Source organism: Anolis sagrei, chromosome X (genome assembly GCF_037176765.1).
Source record: "Anolis sagrei isolate rAnoSag1 chromosome X, rAnoSag1.mat, whole genome shotgun sequence".
Classification (NCBI taxonomy): Eukaryota; Metazoa; Chordata; class Lepidosauria; order Squamata; family Dactyloidae; genus Anolis; species Anolis sagrei.
In genome coordinates, this window is record NC_090034.1 from 46,174,331 (window position 1) to 46,201,083 (window position 26,753).

At 46.6% G+C, this 26,753-nt stretch overlaps 1 protein-coding gene across 9 annotated transcripts in view; it reads left to right on the forward strand.

Annotated features, from left to right (window-relative positions):
- Window positions 1–26,753, forward strand: part of CIT (citron rho-interacting serine/threonine kinase) — a 125,166-nt gene that overhangs the window by 22,391 nt on the left and 76,022 nt on the right. For all 9 annotated transcript variants that reach the window (XM_060785393.2, XM_060785395.2, XM_060785400.2 and 6 more), the window contains exons 8-10: window positions 3,798–4,001; window positions 4,816–4,969; window positions 20,616–20,796. In XM_060785393.2, coding sequence (XP_060641376.2) covers window positions 3,798–4,001; window positions 4,816–4,969; window positions 20,616–20,796 — 539 coding nt within the window. The remainder of the gene's footprint in view (window positions 1–3,797; window positions 4,002–4,815; window positions 4,970–20,615; window positions 20,797–26,753) is intronic.

Consider the following 26,753-nt stretch of genomic DNA (forward strand, 5'->3'; position numbering starts at 1 on the left):
GAGGGCCCTCGGGGGTGATGGACTCTAATTCCTATCAAACCCAGTGAGTGAGACATTAGTTGTGGTCCAACATTTGTGGACCCAAGCCTGGTGCTAAATTTGAGCAAGTCCCAGTATTTCATACCATCAGCTAACTGGGAGTTGCTGTCCAGAAATATCTAGTGGGGTACAAGTTACCCAACCTTGGTTCAGGAGTCTCATTCTCCTGGCTGCTGTCATTCACTTTTTTTCTTGTTGGCGGGAATTTGAAAGCGATGATGATGTCTATTTATACCCTGCTTTTTATCTCCACAAAGGAAACTGAAAGCTTTTGCTTTGCCTTTTGTTTAACCACAACTTGCTGTGATGTCTGCATCTGAAACTGTGGTTACTTTAAAACCAACAATCCTGGCTTGTTTTGAACTAACCATAGCTCATGTTCACAGTTCATTGGCTCAAAGGCAAGAATGGGAATCATACAGCCACCCAGATGATGGGTTGTTGTTCCAGAACACTTCACCATTGATAAGGAGAGCTGCTTTCTTGCTGCTCCTACTCAAAAGTAGTTATTTGGCCACACAGGAAGAAGAGAGGCTTCTTATAGCTCAGCTCCATCATGTCAAATGATGGCCTAAAGGCATGGATGGGGAGAGGACCTGTTCAAAAACTAGGAAACAACTGAGGACCAGAACTGGAACTCAGGTTTAAGCTTTTCCCGCTCTTCACTTAAATAACATGCCAGCTATAAACTTAGGAGTGTTAAAATCTATACTGAGTGCGCTCTGACTGATGACAAATATAATTAGCCATGGCTTTGCAGCAGAGATTATCTCTGATATATATTTAGAAAGTGCAGGCTTTTCAAATTGTTTACATAATTAATTTTGTGTAAGGCTTTCTACTGAAGCTAGTTGGTTTCTTTTTTTATTAAAAAAGGTTCTACTCCTTCCTCAGGAGACACAAGTATCTTAGTTAAAAGATGTTGAAGTAACAGATAGCACTGTTATGCGGGATATGCCCTGGTCCTCCGCTTTCATAGCACACTTACTAATTTGAGAAGGATCTCCATTAAATTGTGGAGTTCTTCTGGCAGATGAACAATGGTGTTCTTCATTACAGTTCAAAATGTTGTGTCCTGTGGTAGGAACAAATGTATCTTGATTAAACTGATGCAATAGCATTTCATAAAGAGATGAGGTTTTGGCTAATTACTCTTATTTATCTGCTCCGGATGCAGGTTTTTTAAATAATGCAAATAATGATAATTAAACTATTACTTCATTTTTTTGCTGGCTGTGAAATAATTGGTTGGATTTTTCCCCAGGTGAAACTCGCAACATTATCTAATGTGGTGTTTTTTTTATTTGAGAGATGAATGGCTTTCCAGTTGAGTTTACCTGGCTTTTTTGGAAGCTAAACAAAGGATCTCTTTTGAAAAAGTGAAAAAGAAAAGAAATGCCACACTTTGGGGCCACTAATCCTAGCACCCCTTTATTCCAATAGTACCGCATTTCCAAGATTTGCATCTGGATTATAGTTGGCATTTAAGATGCCCAACAATAAACTAGTCTCCCTGAGTTTGTTCCCCTTTATATTGGTTTGTTTTAACCACAAGTTCATATACACCCTAGAATCCTTTGCAAATATTGTAGAAAGGTTTGTGGGCTGTGTAGCCTAGAAGGAATAAAGTTTGGAAGCAATCACAACTCAATTTTAAGAAGTGTGTTTCCAAGCACCTGAGAGAAGTGCCCTTGTTTCTCACGTAGGGAGGTTGGAAGAGGACACTTGTTGTGTTTGTTGAGGTTTGTTTTGTAGCTGCTTTGCAGGCAATGAGAGCCTGCATATGGGAAATGGGTCCTCCTTCCCTAATTTTCTGTTGAGTTCTTAATGGCTTTAGCAGATCAGATCCAATGCCGCCCTCCATTTCCCTTCCTCCATTCCCTGGATGAGTGCGTGACCCTTTCATGTTTCATCTGCTAGACTTTCATTCCTAGACATAATTGAAACACTCACTGAGTAACAAGCTTCTGGTTTGTTTACACCACTTTGTTAGGCTCAACCGCTGTCAACGTGCACTGCTTCCTCCCTCTTGGTTCCTGCTCACCAGGACTCATTGTCTTTTTATTTGCAAATTGATGTACTTCATTCCACTGAAGAGGTCCATCCCCCACGCACGTAGGAAACGTTGTACTGTTTTGGATGGACCAGGCATTCAATGCATTGAGCTTGCTGTCAGTGCAGGGATTCTTAACCTGGGGTCTGCGGGTGGACTTTGATGATTTTTCCACAAAAGTTTTTTTTGTCCTAGTACTTTGAAAATTGTGTTCGGAGTGGGATAGTCTATAGCATTCAGTGGGCTCTCAAAGAGGATTACGGCCCAGAAAAGGTTAAGAATCACTGTGTAAGAAGGACTGAATGCAGGTGAATGACCACATTTAGGAATAAACACAACCAAAAATATATGTTAGGATGGATTCTATATGTTAGAATTGTGCAGGCCTAGACAACTGGTGGCCCTTCAGGTGTTTGGGACTCCAACTTCCAGAAGCCCTGTCCAGCTTGTCCAATGTCAGGAATTCAAAGTCCAAAACACTTGAAGGATCACAGGTCTTGTAGGCCTGGAATAGAGAAATATACTCTCCCATCAAACCTGGAGACGGTAGACTTGCTTTTGCTGTTGAAGGTTGAGTTAAAAACCAGTTTCCCAAAGAGTGAAATCTTATCTTCCTTGAACCAACTGCTTGGTGAGCATGGGACTCTGTGTGTAGTTGGCCAGCTCCATTGGCTACCAATTTGCTACCGGGCCCAATTCAAAGTGCTGGCTTTGGCCTATAAAGCCCTAAACAGTTCTGGCCCAAGTTACCTATCCGATCGCATCTCCACCTACGAACCCACTAGGACTTTGAGATCTTCCGGGGAGGCCCTTCTCTCGATCCCGCCTGCAACACAGGCACGGCTGGCGGGGACGAGAGACAGGGCCTTCTCGGTGGTGGCCCCTCGGCTGTGGAACGCCGTTCCCACGGACATCAGATTGGCCCCCTCATTGATGGTATTCCGGAGGAAAGTGAAAACCTGGTTATTTGAACAGGCGTTTGAATAAGCAGTGCAATGAATTTCATGAAATGGAACTATGACTGACGAGTTTGGATCATGATTCTAGTTATGAGACGCCACTGAATGTTTATTACTGTTAAATTGTTTAATTTGTGTCTGTGTTAACTGTTTTTAAGTACCTTGTTGATGCCGCATTGAATTTTTGCCTTGATTGTTCGCCTTGTTTTTGCTTGTTGTAAACCGCTATGAGTCGCCTTAGGGCTGAGAATGGCGGTATACAAATGAAGTAAATAAATAAATAGAAAATACAACCCTGGTTCTGATTAAAACGGAGGCAGATATGGGATCTAATTTTTACGAAGTTCATTTTTATGAAGTGGCTTTATGTGATCCCACAGTATGCTCATGAACCTTCAGCCAGGGAGAAGAGAGTGAGATATATGCTACGATGGTGGTGATTTGCCATTTATGCAACACATATTCCCAGTTTCCCACTCTGTTCCATCTATTTATAAGAGGAATATTTGTTTTAGTCCTTCCCCTGTTGCACAGCAGCTCCCACCATCATTGATTATAATGGCAAAGGCTATGTGGATGGTCACAAGGTGCCTACCTCTGTTTTGGTAAACATGGACTCCATTGTTTTCTATCTATAATATACATGCGCATACATCTTTCTGATTGCTTTTGTAAGCAATGGGAGAAATAGCTGGAATATATTAAACTGCAATAGTGTACTTCTTCCATTTATGTTTCTGTTCCAGGTAAATGCCAAACTGCCAGTGGGCACTCCGGATTATATGGCTCCAGAGGTGTTAACTGTCTTAGACGGTGATGGCAAGGGTTCCTATGGCGCTGAATGCGATTGGTGGTCACTAGGCGTGGTCGCCTATGAAATGGCCTATGGAAAATTGCCATTTAGTGAAGGGACCTCAACAAAAACTTTTAATAACATCATGAATTTTCAGGTACAAGTCCTCCTTTGACACAAATGAATTAGGAGCTCTATGCTTTGCGCTAGGTTTTTTTTTGTTCTAACAGTGCTTCAACCACTATTGACTGAAACATTATTAGCAACAGGAACTTTTGAACTTGATGAAATTATAGCTTCTTAGCTAATAGCAAAAGCTCATTTAATCATATCTTGAACTTTACTCAGATCTCTGTATACTTTGCCTTATTAAAGGCAAATACTTTATGTGTCATAAACCCAAATTATATGAGATTTTATGACCGGTATTAATGAGGCATATATGCATGATCTATCTTACTTTACATAATTTAGCTTACTTTTACTAGTCTTTGGGAGGAAGCATTAAAGCCCCATCCTCAAGCATTGGAAATCTTTATTGGCATGTACTTGAGGATCTCAGATTTTCTTAATTAATGTCTCTGTTCTTCCAAGCTTTTATCTGCATTACCGCTAGAAACGTTATTTCTAACAAATGAGAATACTTGGGAAGTTGTAGTTTATTGCAATTATTTTGTAATTTTTCTGCTGTATTGTGGTTAGCTATCTCTAATAGTTTGGGTGCACTGAAGGATATTCAAAGCCTAGGCTAGGATCCAAAGACTCGAGCAATGCATCATGTGAACTTTTGACTTGTATTTCTCAAGCAGTAGTCTCCATGCTCTTGAAACTAATGAAAGTTTCAAAAGTGGCTTGTAATACCACACAAGAGGATGCTGTTTAAACAAATTTAAGACGCTAATTTGGAGCCTAGTATTTCATCCTTGGTTGCTATTCTATTGAGTGAGATTTATTTTTTGTTTCAACTGCAGAGGTTTCTGAAGTTCCCTCAGGATGTGAAAGTCAGCAATGAGTTTCTTGATCTGATGCAGAGTCTGTTGTGTGGGCAGAAAGAGAGGCTAGATTATGAAAGTCTCTGCTGTCATCCATTTTTTTCTACAGTTGTGTGGAATAATATCCGTAACTGTGAGTACTTCCTTACATTTGTGCGGCGGGTGTTCCTGTTAGACTAGGGCATAGCCTAAAGTAGGGGTGGGAAACGTGTGGTTCCCATACAAGTGGGGAATGAGCAATGACAGTTGAAATATGCTGCCGCTGAGAGTAATTATTGTTTCTAGGGGGATGCCTTTTGTTGGAAATGAATTAAAGGTAAAGGTTTTCCCCTGACATTAAGTCCAGTTGTGTCTAACCCTGGGGGTGGTACTCATCTCCATTTATAAGATGAAGAGTCAGTGCTGTCCATAGACACCTCCAAGGTCATGTGGCTGGCATGACTGCATGGAGCGCTGTTACCTTCCCGCCGGATCGGTACCTATTGCTGTACTCACATTTGCATGTTTTCGAACTGCTAGGTTGGCAGAAGCTGTGGCTAGTAGCGGGAGCTCATTCCGCTCCCCGGATTTGAACCGGTGTGTAGTAATAATCTACACACCGGTTCAAACTTGACATTCATACCCGATATGACCAAATTTGAATACTGGTGGGTTTGGAGGGGAATTGTCCTGGACATTTTGGAGTTGTAGGTACTAGGATTGATAGTTCTCCTGCAATTAATGAGCACTCTGAACTCCACCAAAGATGGAATTGGACCAAACTTGGCACACAGAGCCCACATGACCAGCAAAAAATACTGCAGGCCTTTGGGGGAAATACACCTTGATTTGGAGGAGTTGTAGTTCACCTACATCCAGAGAGCACTTTGAACCCAAACACTGATGGATCTGGACCAAGCTTGGCACACATACCTGATATGCCAAAATCTGATTACTGGAGGGGTTTGGGGGGAATTGACCCTTCTGGGAGTTGCAGTTCACCCACAACCAGAGAACAAACTTGGCACACAGAACCGCCATGGCTAACTCAACCTCCTGGAGGGATCTGGGGATTGACTCACCATAGTGGGAGTTGCAGTTTACCAGTTTACTACAGCCAGAGAGCACACTGAACCCCACTCTCCACTCATGATACATCTAGAGCAAACTTGTCCAACGTAACAAAGTGTAATTACTGATGGAGCTGAGAAATTTGTAAAATAGTTCAACATAACTCAAAGTATAGTTCAGTATATGTAAACTGCATTTTATTACATACTAGCTTGTGTACCCAGCATTGACCGGGTTATTTGAAAAAGTCTGTTTTTTAATTGTACAAAATGCATAAGGTTGTGGGTGAACTACAACTCCCATCATGCCAGGTTAACCCGAAAAACTCCATCAGTAATTGTGGCTCTCCAATTGATGTTTGACAGCAGCTTCCATGTTGTAAATGCAAGAATAAGACTCTTAAGTAGTGTTGACTACAGGTTCATCCAACCAGGGTGCAGAGAGATCTGAAGGATTTAGGAATGGGGACTGAAGAAAGAGGTTCAAATGAGAACAATTCAGCGTATTTTGTGTAAACCCACATCCCTTGAATAAAAGAACAATCCCAAAATTGCTAGAACTGTAAGTGCTTGTTATCCTGATTAGTAGACTAGCGCTGAAGCAGTATTTGGCCCGAAATTCTGAAATTTTGGGGTTGATGCAAAATGGGGAATCTCCATAGCATTTTGTAAACCACACTTTTGCAGATGGAACTGTCAATCTCCTGAGTAGTTCCAAACCTTGATAAAAACAGTTTGATAAAAAAAATTTGAACAGAACCGGGCCGTTGTGGGCCTGGTCCTGTTCAACATCTTTGTGAATGACTTAGATGAGGGGTTAGAAGGCATGATCAAGTTTGCAGACAACACCAAATTGGGAGGGAGAGCCAATACTCCAGAAGGCAGGAGCAGAATTCAAAACCATCTTGACAGATTAGAGAGATAATGGGCCAAAACTAACAAAATGAAGTTCAACAGGGACAAATGCAAGATACTCCACTTAGGCAGAAAAAATGAAATGCAAAGATACAGAATGGGTGGTGATGCCTGGCTCGACAGTAATGCGCGTGAAAAAGATCTTGGAGTCCTCCGGGACAACAAGTTAAACAACAGCCAACAATGTGATGGGGCTGCAAAAAAGCCAATGGGATTTTGGCCTGCATCAATAGTATAGTGTCTAGATCCAGGGAAGTCATGCTACCCATGTTCTATTCTGCCTTGGTTAGACCACACCTGGAATACTGTGTCCAATTCTGGGCACCACAATTGAAGGGAGATATTGACAAGCTGGAATGTGTCCAGAGGAGGGTGACTAAAATGATCAAGAGTCTAGAGAACAAGCCCTATGAGGAGCAGCTTAAAGAGCTAGGCACATTTGTCCTTCAGAAGAGAAGGCTGAGAAACGTGATGGTCATGTATAAATATGTTTCCTGTCGTAGTCCCTGTGAATCGCACATATGATATCTCTTTGCGCTTGCGCAATAGCTTTCGGAACCTTCTAGAACAAGAAAAAACACTTGACTCCTAACTGGCCCCACCCACCTCGCCCCGAGTATAAGTAGCCCGTGGGAGGGGCCAGCCGTCAGTTCTCTTTTCCGCGTCCTTCGGATAGCTTGGGAACCCCTTTATCCTTCGGATTTTTCTATATTGACTCCTTCTTTGAACTTAACGGACTTGACTGGATTTGACCTGACTACGATTTTGCCTGACGATTTCAACTAGCTCTTTCCTTCTTCTGCTGGCTATTGACCCGGACTGCTCGACCTTTCTGATCTGCTCCAGCCCTTGACCCGGCTTGCCTTTGACGACCCGTCATGTCTACCACCTCATTTAAGAGATGCTCCAACCCATCCTGTCCCAATACCTTCCCGGACACGGATGGTCACTCCTTGTGCCTAGCCTGCCTGGGCGAAGGCCACCTTGCTGCATCGTGTGCGGTTTGCCTAGCCTTTACCGCCCAGACAAGGAAAAATAGGGAGGTGCGGCTTAAGGCTGCTTTGTATGAGAAGGCTCTTCTCTCCCCGCCTCCCTCTGGACAGACTGGGCCCTCTCCCGGCCCCAACTTACCTTTTTCGCTCCTGGACGATCCCATGGCTAAAAAGAAGGCCAAGAGGCCTAAAGAAAAGGGCCTCCAAGATGGCCGCCGTCCTACTCTGCCTAAGAAAGCGGCAGCGAAAAGAGCGGGAAACGCGGACAAAACCTCCGCTCCCCCCTCCCATTCCGGAAGAGCCCCGACCAGCCTCCCGCGACCTCTGTCGGCCGCTGAAACCATAGCGGGCTCCCCCGCCCTGGCGCCTTCCCCAATGCAAGGGAGAGGAGACCTAGCATCGCCCGTCCCGATGCCTACGCTCCTGCACCATGACGCCGGGCCCCTCATGGCAGCGGCAGGGACACCAATGATGCCTGCAGCCCTCTCTCCGGGCCCGACTTCGATTCCGATCCCGGCCGGGATCCAGGTCTCGGGGAGCTTGGTCGCAGCTTCTGAGCTATCAGAAGCCCCGCCCCTCCAGGAAGCCGGCAGGGACTCTCCGCCCATCCAGGAGGCGCCGGCCGAAGCCCCGCCCACCCAGGACCCGAGCGTCCCTATGCTTGCAGGGACGAGCCCCGCTGCGGGGCCTATGGGCACGATACCGACAGGGAACCATGCCCTCGGCCTGATGCCTCCTCCCGCGGATCCCCTCTCGCCCCAGTCGAGATCGGGCAGATCGGGTCGATCCGGGCGCCATGCCAGCAGGCGCAGACGACGTTCCCGTTCCCCATCTCGGAGGAGCAGAGGCTCCCGACGACACCGACGCTCCCATGCCAGGAGCAGGGCACGATCCTCCTCCTCATCTTCTTCCTCCTCCTCCTCCTCCTCCTCCCCTCCGCGCAGGAGGCGCAGACGCAGTTCACGATTTTCGCGCTCCTCATCCCGCCGCCGGACGGCCTATGGACCGACCCACGCGCCGCCTCCGGGATGCTGGCAACTGGGCCCAGCAGGGCAGCTTGTTTATGTGCCCATGCCTCCATCGCTCCCGATGCCTCCTCCACCATCAGCGACGCTGATGACCGGGACGGGCCCTTCAGCACCCGCCAGGCCTGCCCTGACTGCACCAGCGGCCTCCGCTCAAGTGATGACTGCTGCCACCACACTGTTGACTGGCCCTGCCCCCTCAAGTGGGACTCAGTGCGTGAACTTGGCCCTGGCTGGGCCCAGCACATCCGCGGGAAGCGCCCGCTGTGCAGATGGAGGGACATTAGGCGGCCCCAGCACTTCTGACACGCTGGGCCTACCTAACCAAAGCCTGTGTTTACCTACCATGTCATCAATCGCGGCTTCGTCCGCCCCACAGGCCGCTACCACCCCACCGATGGACTCGGGCACGGACATGCCCGCTCCTGTAACCCACGATGAAGACGACCCACAGGACTCCAATTCTGACGCTGAGCCACATGAGGCTCCTCAACCATTGGGGGGTGAGGACACTGTCTTGCCTGCAGAATATAATAAATTTGCCGCCTTGGTAGAACGTATGATCAAGGCCCTGGAGATCCCTGCTCCGAAACCCCCGGAGCATGTGGAAGATCCAATGTTTCCGTCAGAGGAGCAAAACGTTGTGGTGTCTTCCACCCTCCCCCTCCTACCATATTTGCTCAAGTTGGCCAAGATAATTGATATGCCTCCTTCATCGGTACCAGCCGTGCCTAGACGCCTGGACTCGATGTATAAAATAGATATGACTACCGCCAAATGGGTCCTAACGCCTCCCAAGGCCAACACGGTGGTAGCAGAAGTCTCAAAATCTAAACGTTCCAAACCCTCCCAGACTGCCCCCCCCCCGATAGAGAGGGCAGGAAACTGGAAGCGCTCGGTAAGAAGGCCTACCTTTCTGCGGGCCTCTTTACGAGGATGGCCCACTATGCAACCTACATGTCAGGGTACCAGACCCTCCTCTGGAACCGGCTGCTACCCTACATCGAGGTTTTGCCGGCCGATGACCAGCGTTTCCCTAGGGCCCTACAGACCGAAGCCCTGACCCTCGCCAAGCTTCAAAAGGATTTCGCGAAGCACATGGCGGAGGCTTCCGGCAACCTATTTGCCACCGCCACGTCCATCAGGCGTCATGCGTGGTTAAGGGCCGCTAACCTCTCGGAGGAGGGGAAGGCCCTCGCCGAGGACCTTCCCTTCCACGAAGAGGGGTTATTCAATCCCAACACCGATGACCGCCTCAAACAAAAACAAGATGTGAGGCAGTCCGCATCTAAATTCGGCTACTCATGGCAGCCGTACCCTCAACAAAAAGGGAGATGGCAACCAAGCAGCTCCTCCTACCGGAGGCCATTCGGTAGCCCCTATTCTACACCCTTTAGAGGCAGATTCGGGGGCCAGCCTAGATTCCAAGGGGGAAGAAGGACCCCATACTCCCAGAAACCTAGGGCTCCACCCTTTCAGGGAAAATCTAAAACCCCTGGCGCCTCAAAGAAGCGTCTTTGACGCCCCTCTACCCAACCCAGAGCCAAGTACGAGCCCAGTTACATGCCCCGTCATGACCTCGCAGCCCAAAGTGCCTTTCCCCCTCTGTTTAAATGTTGATGTTGAGGTGAACCCACCAGGGCCGTTGCCCGACTTTACGGACCGCCTCTCCGGTTTCTACTCTGAATGGGAAAAGATTACTTCGGATGTCTGGGTGTTATCTATTGTTTCAAATGGTTATTCTATCGAGTTTGATGATACCCCCAGAGTTGGTTTGTACCGAGACACCCCACATTCCATGCAACTCATGCAAGAGATTAGAATGTTGCTAGACAAAGGGGCTATTTCCATGGTTGACTCTGTATCCGCCCCCTTTTGTTTCTATTCTCGTTATTTTCTGATTACTAAGAAAGGTGGTGGGCTGCGTCCCATCTTGGACTTGCGAGAGCTCAATAAACACATTAAACCGAAAAGGTTTCGAATGGTGACTCTTGCTTCCATAACTCCGCTTCTCCCTAAACGCGCCTGGTTCGCCACGGTCGACCTTAAGGACGCGTATTTCCATATTTCTATTGCCCCACACCACCGAAGGTTTCTATCCTTTAGGATTAACGGTCAGCCTTATTGTTTTAATGTCCTTCCATTTGGTCTTTCTACGGCCCCAAGGGTCTTTACCAAATGCATGGCGGTGGTGATGGCCCACCTTAGGACCAAGGGAATCACGGTCTACCCCTATATTGACGATTGGCTGATTGTGGCAGAGACCTACCGCAAACTCCAAACACACATCTCCATGGTTTTGTCTCTCCTCCAGGCCCTAGGTCTCGTCCTCAATCGGGAGAAGTCCGTCCTGGTGCCGACACAGCAGATCCGGTTCATCGGGGTGCTCCTGGACTCCGTCCGCGAGAAGGCCTACCTCCCGGAGGACCGCTTCGCCACCATCAGAGATCTGATCGAACAGATTATGGCCGAACCCCATGTGACAGCCAGACAGCTGCAGGTCTTGCTGGGCCACATGGCGTCAACTACATCAGCCATCCTACATGCCAGACTGCGCATGCGCCCGCTACAATCCTGGTTCCTGTCCATCTTCAACCCCTTGTTGGACAGCCCATCAACCAAACTATTAGTCCCCCCTTGGGTTCGGTTCTCACTCCGTTGCTGGTTGGACCCTACATGGGCTTGTGCGGGCCTATCTTTCCACATTCCCCCCGCCACAAGAACCGTTACGACGGATTCTTCCCTTTCGGGGTGGGGAGCACATTCTCAGGGTTTAGTGGCTCACGGCGTGTGGTCAGACCGAGAAAACGAGCTCCACATAAACGTTCTAGAGCTCATGGCCGTCGACAGAGCTCTAAAGGCCTTCGAAAGAGTGGTCACAGGTCAGGTAGTACAGGTACTTACCGACAATACGACGGTAATGTACTACCTGAACAAGCAGGGCGGCACCCATTCCCCAAACCTACTGACGTTATCCACCCAGATATGGGAGTGGTGTATAGACAGAGGGATCCACCTATTAGCGACACACGTACCCGGGGAACAGAATATACTAGCGGACTCCTTGAGCCGCAACCCGCTGGCGCACCACGAGTGGTCCCTGAACGGGGAGGAGATCCACAGACTCTTCCGAGCGTGGGGGACTCCGGACATCGACCTCTTCGCGTCGAGGTCCAACACCAAATGCCCCCTCTTTTGCGCGAGGGCTCACGCATCTGCGGAGGAGGGATGCCTGGGAGACGCCTTCCTGCACACCTGGACAGGATGGACAACTTACGCCTTTCCCCCCTTCCCTCTGCTGCTACGCACGGTAGCGAAAGTACAGAGGGACGCCACCCGCTGCATCTTAGTAACACCCTGGTGGCCGAGACAGCCTTGGTTCTCCCCACTCCGCCGCCTTGCACGGGGAATCTTTGTGCGACTTCCCCCCAGATCCGACCTTCTGACATGTCAACAAGATCAAGTACTGTACCCAGAGGTACACAGACTGAGACTGACGGCGTGGCGGATCCTGCCCGGCCACTGAACGCGTTCTCCAACCTGCCTCAAGCAGTGCTCCGAATTTTAGAAGCGGCCCACAGGCCCTCTACTAAACGCTCCTATTTATACAAGTGGTCTAGATTTGCATCCTTTTCTAGGGCCCGCGAATTGAATCCTCATACAGCACCGGTCTCAGTCATTCTAGATTTTTTGGCGTCCCTCTTGGACACAGGTCTCTCTCACCCTTCTATTAAGTGCTACTTAGCCGCCATCTCCTGGTTCCGCAGGAAGTCGGGTATGCCTTCCTGTTTCGAGGACCCGTTAGTGAAAACCTTTTTGAGGGGGATCTTGAACATCAGACCCCCTACTACTCCCGTAGTTCCCTCGTGGAACCTGGATCTAGTGCTTAAGGTGCTAATGAGACCTCCGTTCGAACCGTTGGCGACCGTCAGCTTGTCTCACCTGTCGTGGAAAACGGCGTTTCTAGTGGCGGTCACATCGGCTCGTCGGGCTAGCGAGCTCTGTGCCCTCAGGGCGGACCCTCCCTATCTAAAATTTCATAGCGACAAGGTCGTTCTTAGGACTGATATAGCCTTCCTCCCTAAAGTAGCTACATCCTTTCACCTCTCCCAGGATCTGATTTTACCCTCCTTTTTCCAGAACCCTACTTCCCCTCTGGAACAGGATTTGCACCTCTTAGACGTTCGCAGGGCACTGGCGTTCTACGTGGATAGGACTGCCTCTATCAGAAAAACGTCTAGACTCTTCATTAAATACCGCCCGGACGTTCTGGGTGGTCCTGTCTCCTCACAGAGACTGTCTTCATGGATCGTGTCCACGATACAATTGGCCTATCGCATGTCGGGTACCCATCTGCCCCCTCCTGTGAGGGGTCATTCCACGAGGTCTGTCTCAACGTCCACGGCCCATTGGAGAGGCGTCCCGCTGGACGTTGTCTGCCGGGCGGCCTTATGGTCGTCCCCTCTTTCCTTTGTTACCCACTATAAGATGGATGTCGTGTCCAGAAGAGACGCACAGTTTGGCAGAGCTGTATTGTTTTCAGCGGTGGCATGACGCCCACCATCCAAGGTTAGGAGCTCGCTAATCTATCATATGTGCGATTCACAGGGACTACGACAGGAAACTATAGGTTGCTCACCTGTAACCATGGTTTCCTGAGTAGTCACCTGTGAATTCGCACATCCCCACCCATCCTCCCCTCGAGTGTCATGCCCGCATTCTGTCTGCTTGTGGCGGAAAAGAACTGACGGCTGGCCCCTCCCACGGGCTACTTATACTCGGGGCGAGGTGGGTGGGGCCAGTTAGGAGTCAAGTGTTTTTTCTTGTTCTAGAAGGTTCCGAAAGCTATTGCGCAAGCGCAAAGAGATATCATATGTGCGAATTCACAGGTGACTACTCAGGAAACCATGGTTACAGGTGAGCAACCTATAGTGATAGGAAGTCATAGGGAGGAGGGAGCAAGATTGTTTTCTGGTGCCCTGGAGACTAGAATGTGGAATAATGGCTTCAAACTACAAGAAAGGAGATTCCACCTGAACATTAGGAAGAACTTTCTGACTGTGAGAGCTGTTCAGCAGTGGAATTCTCTGCCCGTGAGTGTGGTGGAGGCTCCTTCTTTGGAGGCTTTTAAACAGGCTGGATGGCCATCTGTCGGGGGTGCTTTGAATGCGATTTTCCTGCTTCTTGGCAGCAGGTTGGACTGGATGGCCCATGAGATCTCTTCCAACTCTATGATTTTATGATTCTATGCAGGCAGACACAATCAAAGCACTCCCGATAGACAGCCTCTGGAAAAGCCTCCAGAGAAGGAGACTCCACCACACTCCCTGGCATCCTACACCACTCTCCAAAAGCTCTTACTCTCAGGAAGTTCTTCCTAATCCTTTCAGTCAAATCTCTTTCCCTGCCATTTGAACCCATTGCTTCCTTGTGCCCCTCCTATGTTCCCCTCCTCCATTTGTCCCTCAATAGGGACAAATGGAAGACACTCCACTTAGGCATAAAAAATCAAAGGCAAAGATACAGAATGGGGGGATGATGCCTGCTTTGACAGCAGTATGTGTGAAAAAGATCTTGGAGTCTTCATGGACAGGAAGGTGAACATGAGCCAACAATGTCATGTGGAGGCTAAAATGCGAATGGGATATTGGCCTGCATAAATAGGAGTCTAGTGTAGATCCAGGGAAGTCTATTCTGCCTTGGTCAGACCTCACCTGGAATCACACTGTGTTCAGTTCTGGGCACCGCCATTGAAGGGAGATGTTGACTCTAATCTGGAATTGTGTTCAGAGGAAGAGGGTGACAAAAATGATCAAGGGTCTGGAGCCCTATGAGGAGCGGCTTAAAGAGCTGGGCATGTTTAGCCTGCAGAAGAGAATTCTGAGAGGAGACATGATGAGAGCCAAAGATCAAGATGTGAGGGAAAATCATAGGAAGGAGGGAGCACTCTTGGTTTCTGCTGCCCTGGAGACTAGGACATGGAACAATGGCTTCAAACTACCAGAACATGAGGAAGAACTTCCTAACTGTGAGAGCTGTTCAGCAGTGGAACTCTGCCTCGGAGTGCAGTGGAGGCTCCCTTGGAGGCTTTGAAACAGAGGCTGGGTGGCCATCTGTCAGGGGTGCTTTGAATACAATTTTCCTGCTTGGCAGGGGGTTGGACTGGATGACCCACAAGGTCTCTTCCAACTTTGTGATTCTATGGTTCTGTGTTCATAGAGCATATTTTTGAGGCTGAAAAACATAACTTGAGATGATATGGCAATGGACTGAACCAGAAACGAGGGGCGTGTAGCTCTCCAGATGTTGTTGAGCTGCAACTTCTATAACTGCTCTTCATGAACCTATGTTGGCTAGAGTTGGAGTGCAGAGTTGTCATTCAGCAATATGTTGATGTCCCTGCGCAATGGGGGAAGTGAATGAAGAAGAATTCACCAAACCAGAGAAGATTAGAACTGTCATGATTGAGCTGCATATTTTTGTCAACATCTTGTTTCAAGAACTCCTCAAGCTCTATGATAGGAACAGCTTAGAAAGAAAAAGCTGGCTTAGTTTAGGGCCAGTCACCCTTGGGAGAGGCTGCAGTGTAACTATGTTGACCTGGCTTTTTGCTCCACTGGGGTTTAATCGAATAAAAGCTATTGTTCTAATTCAGAGAAAGATAACTTTTGCAAAAGTAAATGAAGCACATGGATGTTATAGATACGCTTAGCACATGGATGTTAAAGATATGGAATTGATGTGCATTGACTAACTGGAACGGCCGGACAACATTTAAGGAACATCTGATTAACTATTTATGTATTTGTAATTGTACATATGCTATGGCTTTCTATAGTTGCCTACTTGTAAGCTGCCTTGAGTCCCCTCTGGGGTAGAGAAAGGGAGGATTGAAATGCCATAAATAAATAAATAAATAAATAAATAAATAAATAAAGGTAGTAATCACCTGAGTGTGTTCTGTATTGCTCATCTTGGAGTTTCAGGGTTTCCCAGACTTTGGCAGAACAAATTACCTTTGATGTACTCTTAAGACTCGGTAAAGGAGAGTTTCACATGAGCCAATGTATTGTTTGGCTTGCTGGATTTTGCTCCAACTCGGCTTGTCATTGCTTTACAGGTTCAAGTTCTTTGCAGCTGAGCTATAGATTGCAGCTGCAATTACTGAGCTGTTATAGACTCCACTTCTGTCAGCCCTCGGTGTAAGGCGCCCCCGGCTCTGTGTTTGTCCCAGGGCAGCAGTTGGGTCCAACTAAGTGGGCTGTAGTTCCCTGGGTTTCCACAGCAACACCGCAGCTCTGCTTCTTCTCTTGCAGTTGCTTTCAGGTGTGTCGAAGTTACGGGGAGGCCCTGAGGAGCCTGGGCTTGGGGTGCATTTCCCGAGGCGGCGATCAGCACAACTGGGATTGGAATGGGCTTGTTTGATTTGCAGTTGCTAAAATTAAAAGTGTGGCATGTTAATTTTACACGCTTATGTAAATATCTCAAGGTGGTGTTTTTTTCCTTCTCCCTGTAGCCAAAAGCATTTCAAATGAAATGTTTGATGGGGGAGTTTGAATAAAGCATGCACACAGAGAGCAGGAAAAGATGGGAGGGCACGTTCATAGTGGGAGTAATGCTCCTTCCTCAGCTTTGCAGATTGCAAAGGTGTTGGCATATCTGCCTCCTTCTCCCCCCCCCCCCCCGTCGCCTTTTTTTATGCCCCTGGTTTGTCTTGGTAAAAAGATTGCCACTGGAGAAATTATGGTCTTAGCCTCTTGGCTCCAAAGAACCCTCCTCCAGCCAGGCCTTTAGAAAGAGGCAGGTCAGAGCTAGCAGCTTCCTCCTTCAATGGCTTACAGTATGCATTTGCATTTATCATACTTGCTTTTTCAGGCTTTGAAGATGCAGCATATTGGGCGCCTTTAATACAAAGACATATTTCACTGATTAACTTCTTTTGTGGGCCTTGTGTTGCTCCTATAGCAAAAACCAATTGTGTGAAACCTTTGTATTCTTAGCTGTGAATCTCTTTGGTGGCTTAATGTTAGTTTTGTCAACATTATCTTGTGAGCAGAAGCCATACATGATTCTGTAGCGCTGGAAAATTTGCCTCTCTGGTATATTAATTACGAGCAAATGTGTTGCTTCATTATTCTCAAATGAATGTGCTGGTTGTGCTTTGCTTCCTCACTTTCTGCCCTAAAATTTGCTATCTTGATTTTTCTTTTCCCCTTTCTCTTCTATTTCTGATACATTTTAGGTGTCTTGGTTCTTTTGCTGTTTACTATTATAATTGTTATTTTTATTGTTTTCAAAACATTGAGTGAAAATCTTTGACATGAATTGACAAATGAAATGCCAGAGTGCCCGGAAGGATGGTCTTAACAACTTCATTCTTCCTAACAGCATCTTATGTGAACGTGTCTGTTGAGGGTGGAGGCTATGTGCATTTATTGTCCAAGAAGAGAATGTGATCATTCTAAAAACAGGGAATTCTCATTCCTGGAGCTTGCAGTTGTTTGCTAGCCTTCTATCAAGATTACAGGTTCATGAAGCCACAGAAAATCCTCTCTAAGCTACTCCACCAGATGTTGGTAGCATTTAAAATGATTGACACATCCCTCAGGTGCTCTCAAGAGAACATACCTGGTTCTCTGAGAGAGACCAAATACCCACCTTTACAGCAGTATCAGATCTTAATATAACTTTCCTCTGCCAAGTTCCTATTCCTGGCTGATCAGGTTTTCTTGCTTCCAAAAGTGGATGAAGCTGACATGGAAAGACTTACATTCTTCCAGAAGGCAGCCACACCAAAAGCTTGATTCCTGCCATGAGAGCATCCACTGTGATTTGCTTTGCTATGCAAAGGGCTTATATTGGACTGGATTAAGAAGCAGAGAAAGGAGAAATAGATTTGCAAGACTATAGCAACATCCAAGTTTGTCTGCTCTTTCCATAGACTAGGGACTAAAAAGATAGCCACAAACACAAAGACTTCTCCTGTGAAGTCCTTGTTATAGAAATGGCATTTGGAATAAGACCCATAAAAGAAGTTGCTACTGAGTCCAAGAAGTGTGTCTTGCTGTAGGACTGTCTCTTTCCTTCTCTGTGGGAACGGAAAATATGAGGGCAGGTTTGTTTGCAGTCAGGTAAAGCAAGATTGTGTGGAGGGCTCAAGGTGAAGAATAATTGTGACCACCTTGGATGAAGAAAAGCTGGGAGAGGGCTACTAGCCTGAGAGCATAGAGGATCCCAACTGTGATCTCCCACTGTGAAAGAAATTACCCTCCTTTGACTAGCCCACTGGATATTTCTGTGAACCAATGCTGGTTTTCTGGGGGCTTTTGTTCAGGTTCCCTGACACTGACACAGCGAGGAAGTAAAGACAATTGTTGCTTTGAGATGGCAGATGTGATCAAACACTGGCAAATAGTTAAAGGCCTGCTGTGATCAATTTGTTCTCAAGGGAACCCAGGGGAGAAGCTTGATAAATGAAACATGTACAGAAAGGTTGTTCTTGGAGAGCTTGGAGTGTGTGGCTGTGTCCAGGCATCTTATTCATTGCTTCTCTAACCTAGGGCTCACAGTGTGTGAATGTTAGGCTTCTTCAGGACAGAAGCTACTTGAGTTTGGCAAGTCTAGTTACACTGCTAATGTGGTGTTTCTCAAACTTTTAACAGTGGCTGAGAGGTTTGGATAGTCTCCATTCAGCATGGGTTCAGCCCTCATTTTCCTTGTTAGTCTGCATCTGTACTGACCAGTCAGGGGTAGTTTTAAGCCAGTGTTCAAACTGTGTCTTTCAGACCCTGTGTAAGGCCAATTATGGCTTGGATTCACAGACTTATTGACGTAGTTCTGTAGCCCGAGTCTTGGTGGCCATCTTTACAAATGGACCTTTAGATTAAAGAGAAAGCAGAACAGGATAATGAGAGCAAAATCAGATGGAGCCCCTAACATGAAATTCCAGTATGTGTGCAAGTTTTTCCTTCACTTGGTGTGTTTTTGATTGTGCTGAAACAGAGATTTCCACTGGCATAGGCCAGAATCCTAGAAGAACGCCCAACTAACGTAGATGTATTAAATCAGTGGGATTTTTGTATGTATTAATTCTCCATTCAACTGCTGATACAGTGTTTTTTACTCTGGTTGGGACTACCAATAGGATTTATATTGCTTACATTGAAATGTTATTGCTGTTGGGTTTTTTTTGGGAGGGAGGGGGTCTTGATATTTTATGCTGTACGCTGCCTTGAAATCTGAAATGATGCATGACCGGGGTAGAAATATACACTAGATATACGTATAACCCAGTTTCGAAAATAAAAATCTTGTGTAAATGTTGAGAAAAATTGAAATGTTCTACTGTATTTCCAGTATTTTGTTTTACGGAAGGAACTTTTACCCACCCTGCTACACTCCCTCTTAGTTCTCATTAACCTTTGGGAACAGCCACTTGCGCCTCCATTTCCTTTGCCTGAAAGCAGCATCAGCACTTTTTCCTGGGAAATGCTGCCAATGTGTTTGAATTAGGAAGACACTTTTTTTTTTGGCTTATTAATTCTAGTCACTCACGAGGGTTTCAAAAGCAGCCAAGTTGAGAACTTGAAGAGTTAAAAAAGAAAGGAAAAAAACCCACTCTTGGCTGCAAGAACCGTTGGCAGCCTAGAGGGAGCTCACACGCTCCAGCCGTGACTCATTCTGCTTGTGTCAGTCCGATAACTATCAGCATCTGTCAGGCATTGAGGCCGGCAGAGTGAAACTTGGGAGCATGCATAGAGTGAGGTGCCCGGTGCCTGCACTGCAGGGACCATCGTTCCGGCTCTCTCTGTCATGCCTCCCATCCGCCCTTCAGCTCTGAGCAATCTATATGGAATCCATGGTAACAGCCCTGGCACACTGTACATCCATCAGCTTGTGACAGTACGCCGGCTGGCTGGAGGGGGGCCTCTCTCCCAGCACAAAAAAAGGGAGCCGTGATTGATTCCAAGCTGGGCAAAGAGAACATCCAGGGATTTAAACGCATATTGAACACTGACCGAGGTGCGAAATACGAATGAGGGGGCTTCTCCTGGGCATGCAGAGCAGCAAGCACCTCTGCCTCAGGACCTGCTTAGGGACCATTTCCTTTTGCGGGGATTTATTCCCACTGGGGCTTTATCTATATTGCAGCAAATGTTAATGGGAAGTTTGCAATGAAATGCTGATTAGCAGGTGAAACACCAAGGGGGGAAATTAATCTCTATTCTTGCTCAGAGTAAGTGGCTCTGAAGCCGAACTGCAGTGATGTCCCATCCAGAGTGTTAAGGGAGCCGGGAGCCTTGGGCTGGTGAGCTTGCAACATGTCCCCTGGCAAGGCTCATTCGGCAAGGGGAGACCTGGCTCTATAGTCCCTACTAGCTGCTACCCCCATTTCTCATCCAGCAACTGGTTTATTGCATGCAATAGCTCATGTGCCCCTGTCCCGTTCCAGAAAGATCATCTGGAGGAAATGTCCTGCAAAGAGACAAGCTCTGAAATCTGACAGTCCTTTTTATGTTGATGGGTGCTGGCTTGTTTGTGACAGGATCCAAGCAGCAGCAAGAGATGCTCTCCCTGCAGGATGGCAGCCATGTTGGGAGCTGAAGGGTTAATCATATCTTGTTGCTGTAATAGGTTGGAGAGCAGCAGCTCAGCCTGCTGGTGCTAGCAAGATTAAAAGGCAGGAGCTGCAGTGCCATTGAAAATGCTGAACGAGAGGGACTTTGACAGCCAACTGCAGCTAATTTCTTTGCTTCCTTCCACTTTATCTTTCTGAAAAAAAAAAAACCAACCACCAGCTCCTCCCCCCTTCGTGCCTACCATCAAGTCTGAGGATGACACCTCAAATTTCGATGAACCAGAGAAGAATTCACGAATTGTACCCTCTCTGTGCCAGCTGAACCCCGCCGGTTTCTCGGGAGCAGAGTTGCCATTTGTGGGCTTCTCCTTCATCAAGGCTTTGGGGATCTTCCGATCCGAGTAAGTAGGAATTGCTGTCTGTAGGGGATAAATAAGAAGGGAAAATTGTGCTTGGTGCACTTGCCAGAGGAGCAGTGGGTGGGGGAGGCAGCATTTGACTGGTCTTCATTCAGCTCAAGGAAACTGATTCAGGCTTCTCTTCAGCTCTGATAAATGGCACTGGTTTTTTTCTACCCTCTGCTAGTTCATGATAGGATGACTAGGGTTACTAGAAGAACATCTTGATGAAAATACTAGGGGCTGCATCCTGCCAGAGAGTGTGGGGTTCTGTGTGTACGTGTGCACGTGTGCCTGCATGTGTGTGGCTATGCAGGAATTTGGGGAGGGGGGAATTGGGATGTTTCGGACACTGGAGATGGGGATGCTTTCTCTGTTGATGGGCTAAGACTTAGCACTGTAGGTCTGCAAGGTTGGTCAAGGGAAGCTAACAGCAAGCCAATGGTTCAGACTGACCACTCAGATATGCAGCTGGGTTTGGACTGGAGTCACGAAGTGAAGAGGCACGGGAACTGCAGAAACAATGGTGCAGAGGTCCATCGTGATCATCTGTCTTATGGGAACACCAAAGGTCCTGGGATGAAGCAGTGGAGAGTTCTCAGTTGTATAATGATGCCTCTTCTGGTCTGCTGGGCCCTTGATTGTGGACTGCTGTCTCTAAGCAGGAAAGCATGCACACATCCACTTCAGTCATCCACAGGGGCTCTTCAAATGCAGGGTTTTACCTGTGTACTTATGGCTGTCATCCTTCTCTTTTTCCTTCTCTGTTGCAATATACCGTCAGCCTGGTTCAGGGAGGGAAAATCCCACTGGGTTGTGTTTCTGGAATTGATAATGTGGACTGTTGGCAGTATGGAAGGGGTGATGCTTTGCTTGAAAGTGAAGCCTGGAAACGGAATTTGGCTCCTCTCCTGGCACCAGTGATGCTCCCAGAGTTATGAGTCAGAGGAGGAACCTTAAATAGGCCAGCAATTAGAAGGGCGCCTCTTGACTGCCTGTGGTGTCCTCCTACTTGCAGGTGTCGAATCTCTCTTGGGGGGCAGAAAGCAAGGGAGGATGGAGCAGGGGGCGGGAGGAGGAGGGGGCACTGCCTCTGCCCTGAGCAGTATCCTCTCTTAAGGAACTCTGGGTCGAGCATCAACACTGGCACTCCAGAAAGAAAAGCAGGAGCCAGAATAGTGTTCTTCTAGGAAGAGAAAAAACATTTGGGGGGAATCTTCCTCCAGTTGTTACAGAACTGCAACTCCCATCATCCCTTGCCATTTGCCATGCTTGCTTAGAGGCTGAAAGGAGCTGTAGTTCAATAGCATTTGGGGACATACCATTTGCCACCTCTGAGCTTAGAGAAAAGGTAGCAAGACTGGAAACCTTGGTCATTGGTTAGCATCTTGAAATATTTGATCCTTTTTGCAGTGAGTTCCCACCATTGTTAATTTGAAAAGATTTGATTAATTTGTGGAAGCTAAATCTTCCAGGGTCTAGTTTTGGAAATATTGACATTCAGCTGTTCTTCTATGAATATTAGATGTTGATGACACAGAAGAAGAAACTGCTGTTGTGGTTATGTGTAATTTGTAAGCTTCTCTGAGGTTTCTGGACATTTGGTTTGCCCAATATGGAGTTTTAAAGGGTTTTACTCTGTCTTAGAAAGGATCCTTGAATTGAGAGAAGGAAAGGTATGTAAAGCAGAAGAGTAGGCTAGCAACAGGAATCAAATTAGCAGTTAGACATTGAAATGAAAGGTAGGAGTGTGATCACCCCAAGGATATTTTGAAGTGTGCACAAAAATTGCCCTAATTTAAGCAGAAATGGAGTATGGCACAATGGAGTGTGCAGGGTTTTGCTTCAAATGTTACATCTCTTTAGTTGGCGGCCAACTAGTCACTCTTACAGCCTTTTAGCCATTACAGTATGCATCCCATGGTACTGACCTACCTTGGAGGGCCACTTCAGTGATCCTAATGAGATAAAGATATGGAAAGTGCTTTTTATGTTTGAAAAGTCTTTTTGGTTGCTATTTCTATGCTACTACTCCTATTATTAATTCATAAACCAATAGATGAAAATCATCCCTGCCATTATTATGTTGGCTAGAAAAATGGACTAAAAGCAAGCACTGTACTCACGATTCTAGGCTGTGCAGGCCAACCTTGCAAGGACACTTGAGGCATTCTGGTTGCAATGGAAGTTCAGAGGCACTGTGCCACCTTAAGAGAGTGCCAGTTGCATTCAGGGACTGAAAACTGACTGGCGGATTATGAAGTCATGGTAGGAGCTGATGGATGGGATAGTTTGAGTGTCAGGTGGTGCTCTTCACCTCTGACGTGGCTCTGCAACTTGAGGGATACCATCTTGAGTTGTTTTTTCCCAAAAGAGAAGAGCTGTAGCAAATCCTGCTGGGCCTCTCATTTCTAGGTTGCCTGAGAAATTATGCAGTTGGAGAGGACTTCAAATGGAGGAATCATTCTAGTTTTCATTCATATATTGAATGTACATCAGGAGCATAGACAGTGGGAGGCCTTTATGCTTGCAGCTGTGGATGACTTGCCTGCCTCTCATTGTGCCTCACCACCCCAAGGTGGTACCCTCAAAACCAAGAGAAACAAGCAGAATGGTCTGTCAGATAGAATACTTTTGGGGACCCTCTCAGTAGTCCATGTCGGAGTGAGTCTGTGTGTCCCCCACATATAAATGCTGTGAGCACAAATTAGTTTTACCCCACTAGTAGTGAAATGCCCCCCTTCCAACCCACTGGAATTGTACTATAGAAAGATTCTGTTTGAGATCCCTCTAACTGCATATTCTGTTAGAGATCCCTAGCCTTCATCACAAAATTACAGTTCTCATGGTTCCCTGGGGAAAGGGAATTGTTTGTGTGTAGGCTCCACTGTATCTGGAGTGTTGATCCAGCCGGTGTCTTAATCAGGAAACAGCTTTTTGGTGTGTTGGCTCAGGCTCCATCGCCTGGGTCTTCCAACTACTGAGATGAAATGAGAGGCCTGGTACTGTGCACAGGAATGGCTTACAAGTTTGCCCTTCAAAATAATGAGAGACCATTATCAGCTGGCCAGGCGTCTGGATCACTGCCCTTCTCATTTCTCAGGCGTGACCGTGCTTGTTGCACCACAGTGAGGATGGTCTGTGTTTTACGTGGGAAAGCAGACTGAATCCCACAAGCATTTTGATGAATTCTGATAATACGGGGGATTTTGGCTTGTTCACAGACAGTACTCAACACCCGGCCTTTCCAGTGAAGCTATTTTACTATAGCTTTGCAATAGGATAGATAAAGAGTGAACTCAATAGTAAGATCCACTCGTGTTGCTTGGATTTGCACTGGTTTGAGACTCAAAATCAAATTACATGCAGGACTAAATGCACCATTAGGGACAATGCCATCTTTTTCTTAATAGTTCTCTACAGTGCAGTTTCTTTTTTTCATCAGGGCTGCATTATGTGGGGAGTGGAGATGTAACTCTTCCTTTTGTAACCATAATCTTGGGAGAAAAAAAACCTTTAGCCATGGCCATAGATTACAGCTGGGGTGGCTGAGAAGAGCCAGACTTCACCTGCATGCATTCTGTAACCTGAGTGAAGCCTGGAGGTCCTCTAAGATCTTTTTTAAAAATTCTGACACAGTTCCAAACCCATTTAGGGTCAAACTCTGAATCTAGGAAAGGCCATAGTATGTAGGCACCCTGTATAAGTCTGGTGGGTTTTAAAACCCATGCCTTTATCTTGGGTCATTTTGATCCAAGCCAAGTGTCACTTGCTTGGTAGACCCTGGGCATTGATTGAAGTAGCAAGAATCGATTGAACACAGTGTTGCCCATGCTGGAGTGCAAAAGAAGCTCTGCCCTAACACATCAGTTCAGCACCAGAGGAGAGGGCAGTTCTTTGAGGCTGCTGTTGGCATAAAGTCTGGAAAGGGAAGGCAGAATTAGACAAGTTTCTAAAGCTTGCTCCTGGCACTAAAAGTTCTGTGGAGCTCCTCTAATCTCAGGCCCACTGCTCACTGAATTGGTGGCCTATGCTTGAGTTGCACCAGGCAAGAGGGAGTTGTCCTGTAATAGAATGGTCCTTCCCACCAAATAAATCAAACCCCTGCACTTAAAAGAGAAGAATCTTGGGGATAGCATGTTGGTTTTTTACTTGGTGAGTTTAGGAGATGATGAAGTTTGGCAATCTTCAGTTCACAAGAGCATGGGAAGTGCCTTCTAATGGCTGAGAGTGTTGGTTTGCCTGGTCCTCCCAGCAGGAAATGCTAGGGACTGAACTTTGGATCCTTGGCATCCAAAACACGCACTTTACCATTGAGCCCTGTGGCATACTGGTGAAGCATAGAAAATTGCTTCTTTTTTAAAACAGGAAGGGGGATTGGTTTTTCTGTGGCTGTTGCTATTTTCTCTATCTATCTTATCTATCTATCTATCTATCTATCTGCTCTGTTAGTTTTGAGTGACATCATAATTCAAAAACCACTGGACTAATTGTCACCAAATTTGGCCACAAGACACCTACTAACTCAAGGGATGACCATCTCTAAAAATTGATTTTGTCATTTGGGAGTTGTAGTTGCTGGGATTTATAGTTCACCTACAATCAAAGAGCATTCTGAACTCCACCAACAATGGAATTGAATCAAACTTGGCACACAGGACTGCCATGACCCACAGAAAACACTAGAAGGGTTTGGTGGGCATTGACCTTGAGTTTTGGAGCTCACCTACATCCAGAGAGCACTGTGGAATCAAACAATGATGGATCTGGACTAAACTTGGCAGTATGTCCTCAGTATGCCCAAATGTGAATATTGGTGGAGTTTGGAGGAAATAGACCTTGACATTTGAGAGTTGTAGTTGTTGGGATGTATAGTTCACCTACAATCAAAGAGCATTCTGAACCCCACCAATGATAGATTGGGCCAGATTTCCCACATAGAACCCACATAACCAACAGAAAATACTGGAGGGATTTGGTATGAATTGACAGTGATTTAGGGTAGATGTAGTTTACTTACATCCAGAGAGCACTGTGGACTCAAACAATGAAGGATCTAGACCAAACTTGGCACAAATACTCCATATGCTCAAATATGAACACAGATGGAGTTTGGGGTAAATAGACCCTGACATTTGGGAGTTGTAGTTGCTTGGATTTATAGTTCACCTACAATCATAGACCATTCTGAACCCCAGCAACAATAGAATAGGGTCAAACTCCCCACACAGAACCCCCATGGTCAAAAGAAAATACTGTGTTTTATGGTGGTCTTTGGTAACCCTTCTGACACCCCCTTGTGACCCCTCCCCAGGGATCCCAACCTCTCAGGTTGAGAAATGCTGCCTTAAGGCCATCCAATCCAACTTCACCAGGGCAAGAAAGCATAATCAAAGCCCTCCTGGCAAAGAGCCATCCAGCCATAGATATACATAGATATATATGATTCACACACACACGCATATGTATATGACAGATATAGTATCACAGATTTGAACGGGACCCCTAAAAGACAATTATATGTTGCATGTTCCAGAGTAGGCAAACCAGACAATCTCTACATCAACACCGACAAAGAAACAACAAGAAATACTGTTTACCCACAAGCATAAAGAAATTACATATATTAGAAAACAGCACTTTCTCATTATTTTCCAGATCACCAGACTGGGCAATGCGTGGCAGGGGATGGCTAGTATATGTATAAAGTGAGTGTTTAGAACAGGCATGGGTAAACATTGGCCCTCTGGGTGTTTTGGACTTAAACTCCCACAATTCCTAACAGTCAGTAAGCTGGCTTGAATTTTTGAGAGTTGAAGTCCAAAACACCTGGAGGGCGGAAGTTTGCCTATGCCTGCTGTATACGGTGGAACAGTGGGGTCATTACTCTTATCCCCATTCCATTCTTCACCACAAAGTTTACATTTCATAAACATGTGATTCTTATACATCAAAATTAG